General features: G+C 41.5%; 1 protein-coding gene across 1 annotated transcript in view; it reads right to left on the minus strand.

Moving 5' to 3' along the window:
* RRAS2 (related RAS viral (r-ras) oncogene homolog 2) overlaps positions 1 to 10,291 on the minus strand; it is a 62,077-nt gene that overhangs the window by 20,581 nt on the left and 31,205 nt on the right. Inside the window, exons 2-3 of the mRNA XM_014954845.1 lie at positions 991 to 1,078; positions 153 to 255 (exon numbers count right to left, since the gene is read on the minus strand). Of these exons, the coding sequence (XP_014810331.1) occupies positions 153 to 255; positions 991 to 1,078 (191 nt within the window). The remainder of the gene's footprint in view (positions 1 to 152; positions 256 to 990; positions 1,079 to 10,291) is intronic.

Below are 10,291 nucleotides of genomic sequence, written 5' to 3' on the forward strand. Positions count from 1 at the left end.
AAAATGGGATTTCATCAGGAGCTGAAAGAGTGTCACACCACAGAATCTAGAAGTGAACACATACTTAATGTTTCTGTTTGAAATTATTTCAATAAAGGATAAGCAGCAGTTTAAGATTAACGACAACTTTAATAATTTGACATCAGGCTTACCTTCCTCTATCAGTGACTGAGAAAACAAGCAGAAAACCCTCCCCTGTCCTCATGTACTGTTCACGCATGGCTCCAAATTCTTCTTGTCCTGCTGTATCCAGAACTGAAAAAAAGCAAAACACTGATTAACACAGTTCATGTTCTTAGAATGTAGAGTGAGGAAAAAAATAAATTCCTTCCTAGTAGGATATTGTGAAAGCCTCTCCTGCACATCGTAACGAAGGAGAAATCACTTTTCACAGATACTACTGGATTTTTGCTAATATTCCAAACAAGTTCTTGGACTGACTGAACAATTAAAGACCTACCAAAAAAACTGAACAACAAAGTTTGGTGGACTTCTGCTAATTCACAACCAGCTGAAACATACTTAGAGATATTTGGGGATAGAGATTGGGAGGGTTGCTGCTTTGTCTTTAAAGAAATCACTGACAAGGGAGAACAAACTTTTAAAGCAAAGCATTTATATTGCACTTGGGAGAGGCAGCAGACAACAGCCAAGTGATGTGTTTTTCATTCTACCATGTCACCCAGGTAACTGCCAGCAGTTATATAAATTCTCCTAGTTTTGTAGGCACTGAGGCTTCGGGAATAATTCTTCCAAAAAATACCCAATTTACTTTGAAGAGAGACAGACATACGTAAGGCATAAGCATTTCAAATCCTGAGTGTCTCATGAATAAAACAGAAGTAGCTAGCTTTTATCAGCCGCACGCTTACATGAAAGCTGCATGTGCTGCACACTTGTTTACCTGTGTTATATTTCATGCACACGGATGTAAATACAGGCACCAACAGCCCTGGGCTGTCAGTACCACGCTGTCGCTGGGCTACTTACTGTCCAGGCGCGCTGCTCTCTCATCTATCACACATTGCTTGGTGTAGGAGTCTTCAATCGTGGGATCATAATCCGTAACAAAATAGGACTGCAGAGAATAAAACAAGTTTGTGTGTGAGACAGGCACATACAGGACACTCATCAAGTAAGATGCTAAAACTGCCACTTTATCCAAAAGGATAGCAGGTGACGGCTTTCCTATTCTTCATTCACAAAAACGTAGAAATCGCTAGCTGAATCACTGAATTTACTGGATTCCCACAAATTTCCAGCATTTTCCAGAGATTTCTGGTAATTCCCAGAACTTCCCAGCAGGGAACCTAGAAACTTTTAGTTTCTAGCAGCTTTTAAGGTTTCCAGTAACTGCTAAGTTTCTCGGAACTTCTGCAAAGCTTTAGGAGTTTTTTTGAAATTCTAAAAAGTTTCCCAGATTTCATCCCCAACTCCCAGAGCCAGTAATTCCTAGGAATTACCAAGGTTTTCCCAGCTGTTTCTAGAATTCTAGAGAATTCTAGCTTTAGTTTCTCTAGAAACTAGTTTTATAACAACTTCCAGCTAAGACTCCATGCAGCACAAACGGCACTTAGTTTGTAAGCTGATAAAACTTAGTGGATCATCTTTGTTCCCCGGATTTCTCTCCTATTTTTAATGACTTTAACCATGAACACACACCCTCCAAAAAAAGCAATTCCTGAAAGCAGAATAAGCCACGAAACACCTGTGTCACCCATTGCCAAGCACAGGGCCCCACCAAATACTGCCAGTCTGTAACTTATCACCCAAACTGCAGAGGAAAGCACATTCTGGTACATCTTTCTAGAGACTGGGTGACCTAGTATTTAATACTGGGATAACAATACTGCCTGAAGATGGCAAGTTTAGATTTCAAAGAATGAATTTTTAGCACATTGGTGTAACAAATCTGAACTCTGATAACTCTGCCCATTGCAGCAGGCACTGGGGATGTGGATGGGGATACTGCCCTGGCTGTTCAGAAATCCAGCATGTGGAGCATGTATGCACCCAAATGAATACCACAGTAACTGAAGGAGTACTATTGCCCACATTATTCAGTTCTGTAAGCCAGTAAGCAAATAGGAATGCTTTAAAACTACATATTGGCTTCTAGGAAGCAAGAAAGGGCAGGTGGTGTTCTTGTGCTAAGAAGATAGGCCAAAAACAGGGTACATCTCCTTATTCATGCTCTCACTGAAGCATCTTTCCCATCACACAAATTAAAAGACACCAACAAGACACCACTGGGTTCCTTTAAGTGTAACCAAAGTCAAGTTAACAGATATCATAGGAGGGAAAAGAAGAAAAAAAAAGAAAAAGAAAAAAGACCTAACTGAGATTACCGCACTACCCCACTAATCTTCTCCAGACACATCACTGTCAGTGCAGAACACAAGTGACTCTGCTCCTGTGCATGCAGTTTTATTAATGTAGTTGAATTTGTTCTTGTTCAGTTACAGTTTGGAGTTGCCCATGAGTACTCTGTCCTGACTGCACCCCGGTGAACCCCACTTTGAACACATCCACACCTGGTTTTTTAACAGCATGGACATGGGCTTCCCAGCAGAGCTCATCAATTGAGCTGCAGCTGCCTTATTGGGAGGAACACATCACCACTTTAACACACTTTACCAGCTGTGCACACTATATATAACCTATGTTCATATACCACAACCTCACCATCATGCAGTTGGCTACAGAAAGAGTACGTATCGATTGCTGTGTATCCACTCATTTAGATTTGGCACCACACTGAAAAACCCCCCTGACCCCTCAAGCAGAGACACTGAACAGCTTTGCACATCTCCTTTGCATTTTAGGTAGACATCAGTAAACTATCCTCTCGGGATACACCTACACAGGAGTCTCAGCAGCTCTGTACCAACAGCACCACTGTGTAACCAGTCACCCTTAAGTAGCAAAAACATCAAAACAACCATGTTCCTCTTTGACAATAAAATCCTACCAGTCTGTCCCACCAGAGATACCTGCCACACATGAGCTCCTGTAATTCACTCCTTCCTTAGAGGGTGTCTACTTGCTCATTTCTGGATAAGAACAGTTTCTCCATTGTTTTAGAACATTCACCCAGGGTAAGCAAACTCCCTCCTCACCGCTTCCCATAGATCCCAACAAAAATACCCCAAACCAACCAACAGGCATGGTATTATAAACCAGCACAAGTCCAAGTTTTGCAGCTGCAAGGTGCCTATTTGCAGACAGCAGAACATCTCACCATGGAAAAAGCCCCCAGAAGTCACCATCTCAACTGCCAATTGTCCCTTTACCTTCCTCCTCTGAAGATTTAAAGAGGGAAAAAATCACAGCCTTCAAACTGTTGTCTTTTCTTTTGCCTGTATCCATGACACTAAAAAGGTTCTGAGAGCTTAAGAACAGATTATTTTTTTTAGGAATTAACTTATTCATAAACTAAAATTAGGTCTCAAGTCTTCATCTGAGAGCTTAAGAACAGATTTATTTTTTTTTAGGAATTAACTTATTCATAAACTAAAATTAGGTCTCAAGTCTTCTGTGGCCTTTACCAATCTTTGAAAGACGGGAAGGAAATTCACTTTATGAAAATACAAAAGTGTAAGTAAAATCATTTACAGAATCTGACTTTAGAAGGGACAATCACAAGGAAGGGGGGCAATTTAAGTCCTGTGTTTCATTAAGGAAACAGAAAGTGGTATTTATAAAGAAAATCACGAGGTAACTAAAATGTGGTGCCACTATCAATATATCCAGAAATTCAGGGTTCCAATTTGGAAGATAACACATACATGCTGAAGTTACTCCCTACCCCTCCTCCAGCCTCAACTTTCATTTTTCTGTCCTGCAAAAGTCACTGTCTGACCCTTTACACCTATAGAGTGGTAAAGTATGCTAAGTTTTAAATAAAAGGGAGAATTTGGAATCAATTCATTTCACTCTCATGAATCAGTATTAGTAGATCAGCTAAAGCAGCAAGTTTATATCCAACAAGGGCAGTATTTTCAGAGAGAGGTCAGAAAAAGAAAACAATAATAATCTCAGAGGGATTCTTCATATTTTCCTTATTATCTGTCCAAGGGCCAAGAATTGCAGCATGTTCTGTAATCTCCAGGGCATTTCTGTGATTCCCTCCGCCCATTTTTGGTTTGCTTATTTTTTGTTTGTGTGGGTTTTGTTTGCTGCTTTTTTTTTATGTGATTCCCTCCGCCCTTTTTGGTTTGCTTATTTTTTGTTTGTGTGGGTTTTGTTTGCTGCTTTTTTTTTAAAAAAAAAAAAAAAGAAAACTACACAGAAAGCAAGAGTGCCAGACTAAGTACTGATCCAGTATCAGCCACATCTCAAATCCAGAGTGAGCAGATGCCCGTGCTCCCCTATCTAACCAGTCTCTTATGAGCAGTTGCTTCCCTCCCATGGAGCTGGGCTGCCAAATCTGCTGTCACAGCCCCTGCAGGAGAGCTTTGCAAGGCAATTAGCGGTGCGGTTTACCTCCAGGCACTGGACTAAACTAATGTGCCTGAAATAGCTGCTGGTTTCGAAGGAGTCTTCCCAAATTTCACTGGGACTATTTGCCCCGGGGCGCACATCCACCGCAGCTTGCAGGCCTTCTTCAGTCAGGGGGGATTTACGGAAATTAGAGGTAACAGACGCAGTATTTATCTGTTTGAACAGAAATGGACCTTACTGCTGCTGACTACAGTCGACGTTTAAAGAATTAGGGGATGGCAGAGCATATCCAAAATACTCCAGGAGGCTGTACCATTACTGCCGAGAGCTGCCCTGCAGCGGTGGGAAGGTGCCAGGCCGACCAGAGAGCCCCAGACCAGACCAGAGCCTCAGTAGCTTTGTGGAGGTCAGGGAGTTTGTGGCAGCACTGCCTAAAAAACTACCAGGAACACAATTCCAGCAGATGCAAACCACTGCCAACCCACTGGCTTTAAACTGACACCAAGTCCAGACAAGTTAGAGGAGCACACAGACACCACAGGATTTGAATACCCAGGCCCCCACTGCTATCTCTTCTGTGAAAGCTGGATGTGCAAGTCCCAACACTTCAAAACAGTTGCCCTGCTAAACTACAAAAGATTAGAAAGACACAGCAGGTGGCTCGGGTGCCAGCTGGTACAAAACACACTGGACCACTCTCCAGGGTGACCCATTACAGACCAGATCCACTACTCCAGGAGCAGGTGAGTTTCTACAACAGTTTGGAGGAGTGAAGCCTCCTTCAGCTGCTTCCACTACAGTTGGTCACTGCCTTCAGGGAATAATTAAAAGAAACTAAATTTCTTCTATGAAGATAACCACTCGAACACGCTTTCCTGTTACACCACTCCCTTAATCACTAGCAAAAATCAAGGCTCTTTCCACCCACCTCCTAGAAGGGAAATGAGAAGCCAAGCCCAGTAGTCTCATCAACCGTTCAATTTACCCAAAATATTATGCAACAAGTTTTCTAGGTTTCCTCTTTCTAAGACGGCTGAGGCAATCAAGTCCAGAGATGGGAAAGCCTGCCAAGGACATAAACCCTTTTGCAGAGGGGAAAAAAAAACAACCACCAAACAAAAAACAACCAAAAAAAACCCCATCCCCACACCACTTGTAGGTGGGCAACCCACCACCACAATCCTTCCTATACACACACTTGTCATCTTAAAATTTATTTCAAACACAGTCTTCTGACCTTTGCAGGAGTTTCTACTAGCAGTACTTGGGAATGATGACACTACTATACCAAATACTGCTCCAGCCATCTTTCTCCATTTAAGGTAATAGCAATCCCTAAATCATTGTTGCCATCACTCAAGTCTTTTGGCAAGGAGAAAGTGTGAAAAAATCTGCTTTCAGTTTATCATCTTCCCCCTTGGTTATGCTGCCTTTAATACACATAAGGGAATTCCTCCATTAGCTGGACTCACTTAAAAGCTCGGGAGTCCCGCTCCATAAATTAGTAAAAACAACTACCTAAGTGAAGACATCTTACACGGGGAGAAGGATAACCCCTGTGAAGACTCACAGCTCTCATGCAGCTTTTCTTATTTACTCTTCGTAAGGTCATCAACAGTCCACAGGCTGAAAAGCCACAGCATTACTTTCTTTTGCACCAACGTTTACATTTTAAGGTGAGAGAGGAGTCAGACTATCAGCAGGGAGCTGCTATAACCTGGGAGCTGCTACAAGCTGCAGTTCAGAGGCTGGATGCATGATGTGCTTCCTTTTATCTTTACTCAAGGCTTGAAGGGCACGCAGTGGAAGGCAGCCCAGCGCAGTGAAAGAGCACCACTATATAGCAAGTTAAAGGAGTGATACGTGCCAAAATACATATTCATCCTTGCTGTGTCTATAATCGCCATTTGTATTTACTAAATATACACTTAATGTTTCAAAGAGTCACTAGTTACTTATTTAAATTTTTTCCACATGTTTAAACTTTTGGTTTCAACCCAGTGGAGGCAAGGAAATAGAAGGGTTTCCACCCTCCAGCTGAAGTTACAGAGGAGCTCTGGATTTAAATAACATCTACAATTTCAGCATTGCAAATAGCCCCCAAATCCTTCCCAGCTATAATTTTTAAGTCAGAGCTTAAAACAAACACGCTGGTGAATGTGAGACACCAAAGCTTCAGCTTTAGACTTGAGCACATTCCCAAATACCTGAAATACATGATCCCAAGACATCGACAGAGTATTTCTTTTGGCAGTTTCTCCATTGACTACCACTAACATTACCATCTCTTTTTCTGGATTCTTCCTTATTTCCTCTATACTTCATCATTAACATTTATTTGCCCCTGTCCCACTTAAAGGATGTAAAGTCCAATTCAGGATCTGTAGTGGCATGTCTTCACACCATGGGTATAGAAAAAAAGAATAGTATCAGCTGCAGCCCTATCCCACACAACATTGTCTTTTTCTGGATTTAAGTATTTCCAGTCTGATCAGAAACTTGACCAAGTTCACTTCTAAACACCTTTCCTCATTTGTCTTTTTCTGGATTTAAGTATTTCCAGTCTGATCAGAAACCTGACCAAGTTCTCTTCTAAACACCTTTCCTCATTTGAATTAGTATTTCTGACATTTGTTCCAAGTCATAGACAAAGTCAGTACCAGAGTTTAAGACCACAACTATAGCACCCTGGCCACTGAGTAGGACCATAAGTGAACACCTTTCTCTTTGAGGTCCATGGCTACATGGTAAAAAAAACCTTCTCAGACCATGAATTAAGACAGAAATGACTAAGTGCATAAAGCAGCGTGTAGCCTTCACTGCTTTGCCACCAACATCTTACCACATCTGCCTTTGGCTCTGCCACCAAGAGTGACACAGCAGCCAAGCCTACTCTAGCATGACCAGTGTCTCCTCGGGCCCACCTCTAGGCTGCAGAGGAGGTTGGAGACTATTTCAAGGAGCTTTAAGCTACATTTCCATCCCTGTCCCTAGAGGAGCACAATCAGGTTCAGCATCACCACAGACATGTTCCTAGAGCTCAAGCACTACAAAGGCCCTGGATCCAGAACTAACCTGCCCAGCAGAACTGATAATTAAGCAAAGAAGCTGCCAGGGCCTCAGCACCTTAAAGAGATTAACTGAAGAACCTCCTTTCACACTACAAAGGAGGCTCCTGAAGTAATTTCTTCAAAAATATCTTTGAGTTGCCTGGCCAGAAAACAAGGAAAACATGCAGGAAAAAACTAGGAGCAAACTTAAAGCAGACTGCATTTCAGAAAAAAGGAGGAGACACAGCAAAACATACACACTTAGTATTTTGTGGACCCCCATGCACTTGGGTCACAGAGAAAGCAAACAAACAAAAAGCATACAACTGATGAGATAAGCATTTAACAAGCTTGTTAAAGGCTAACGTGTACCTCCCCAAGAGCAGGTGGTTCACAAGGACCTGATGTTTCCACAAAGGTCTAATCGGCTGGTTGGTGTTGGAAGAGCAGGAGGTAGATGCTACCGGGGTGGACAACAGGGAAAGCCACCTCTGCAGAGGGCTTGGGTACTGCCCAAACCATACCAGAAGGACTGCAGGACCCACGCATAGCAACCCAGCATCATTTTAAACAGAAGTGCTTGGGATAGCATTGAGCTTCCTTTGCTGGCATGAACAGTCATATTCTGCTGAAGGAGGGGAAGTATTTTGGTGCTGAACATTGGGGAGAGTAGGGGACCAAAGGTCTGGAATTATATTGGTAGAGACCAGACTGCAGAGATAATGAATAAACCACTGGATCATGCTACAGAAGACCAGGTGTATCCTCCCCTAGTTATCCCATATTCATAGACATCTTTAAGAGTTACCTTCTTTTAATTACACAAACAGTACGATCACCTGTTTCTTTCTTTCAAAAAAATATAAATTAAAGGATAGCCAGTGCTTGTAAACAATCAATGATGCTTCCTTCAATTTACACTGCTTCCCACTGTTCTAATGTATACTGCCAGCATTGTTATGGCTATCCAGGGAAACAGATGTCATTTGTAACTACTATTACTGCAATTATCCAGGGATGTGAAACACTCGATAACTTCATGAGCAGTGAAAACTGAGACACAAAGAGAGAGGAGAATTAAACTGAAGTTATAGTGAAAGAAAGATGTCATGAGCCATATACAAGCTAAACCCTTTGAAGTTAATACACAAGTTGAAAAGTTCTTTTATTTGTTCCTGAAGAACTAGCTTTATATAGAGAACTAATATTTAAGACTAAGTACATGCTTAATCAAATCTTAATGGTTCTGTTGAAGAAAATCGTATCAGAGAATGCAAAGTTCTTGAATAACCCATGGCAGCCTCAGAGTGCATCCATTAGATTATCATGCAACACATAATTTGAAGACAGAAGAAATACAAATCAAATTCTTAATAAGATACAGTAGGATACAAAAGTAAGCATCTGCTTAACTTTTTTTATGCAATGCAAGGATTGTCACGAACTTGTGCTTGGTCTGGAAACACTAAACAAAGCACAAATTAGTCCTATTATACAGCCACATACTCCTTCCTCTCTCTCCTTCACTCCCTGCCCTTCCATATACAGCGATCACAAACAAGCACATCAGAAATAGAATACTGTTAAGAAATCTGCATTCAGTGCATGGGCATATTTATTACACGTAGCCAAATAACACAGCTCTTTTCTTTATGGGCTTTGTTGTGGTCACTACCTAAAGTACCTAAAAGCAAAATTAACTTTGCTTCCCCAACAGGTGTGGGAAACATGAGTTGGGATAGGGGGAGCAAGGAGAGAATGGCTATAGGGGATAAAGTGTCTTCAATCTGAAGACTAACACATTTTCTGGATTCTGTCTACACACTTTTTTTTTATTTGCTATGTGAACACTTGAATTTCATATCCATCAACACACTCTTTTCCAATGATGTTTCTCTAGATAGCCATACACTAGGAAATTCCACAGATTTCCTCCCCAGCTCAGCAGGACTGACGTTAGGGATTTAAGAGCCACAGTGGCTCTAAAGCATCAACTTACTGTGCGGGTCACACAGTGGACTAAGGCTCAGGAAGATGAAAGAGTGAAATCAAACTGACTTGTTTGGTCTGAAAGAGAACATCCATCAGCTCTATACCTTTCAAGACTCCAAAAAAAACCTGGTAGTTTTTGGCCTTCCCCTAATTGCAACTCACAAGGCAGTTTTACTTTCCCCAACCCTGCCCAGGCTGCAGCAGCAGAGGAAAGAATCTCCTTTCTTTTCTCCCTCGAAGCTAACATCCAAGGAGTGACTTACAAAACAGCTTGAGCTTGCTCATAGAGATCTGGAGTTTTTTTTAACTGCTAAACAGATAATTACAAGATTCTTGGGGGGTAGGGGTGGAGACGACCTCAAGAATCCACACAGAGACATCAGATTGACGTGGGGAAAGAGAAATTGTCTTTGAAAGATAACTCAGGTAGCCTCTCAGTGCGTGTTCAAAGCATAGAGGTTTAAAGAATAACTATTACAGCTACTTTATTGACACAGATGACATGCCTTTTTGCTAACAACCTGCCAAGCTTAAACGTACTGTTAGGGTAACTGTTGGAAAACCTTAATGCAGCTTCAATACTTGAATTACAGACAGAGTGGGTATTGGGCACATGGATTTAACATGAATACTGACGAGAGTTGGGGTTTTTTCAATATCGATTTCAAAATGCATATGAACATCTTTTTAAATACTGTTTTCCTTAAAAAAACCAGCAGATTTATACTTTTTAAAAAACACTCATAGAGATCTGGAGATTTTTTTTGACTGCTAAACAGATAACTACAAGATTCTTGGGGGGAGGT

The sequence above is a fragment of the Calidris pugnax genome, unplaced genomic scaffold, assembly GCF_001431845.1.
Source record: "Calidris pugnax isolate Ruff unplaced genomic scaffold, ASM143184v1 scaffold186, whole genome shotgun sequence".
Classification (NCBI taxonomy): domain Eukaryota; kingdom Metazoa; phylum Chordata; class Aves; order Charadriiformes; family Scolopacidae; genus Calidris; species Calidris pugnax.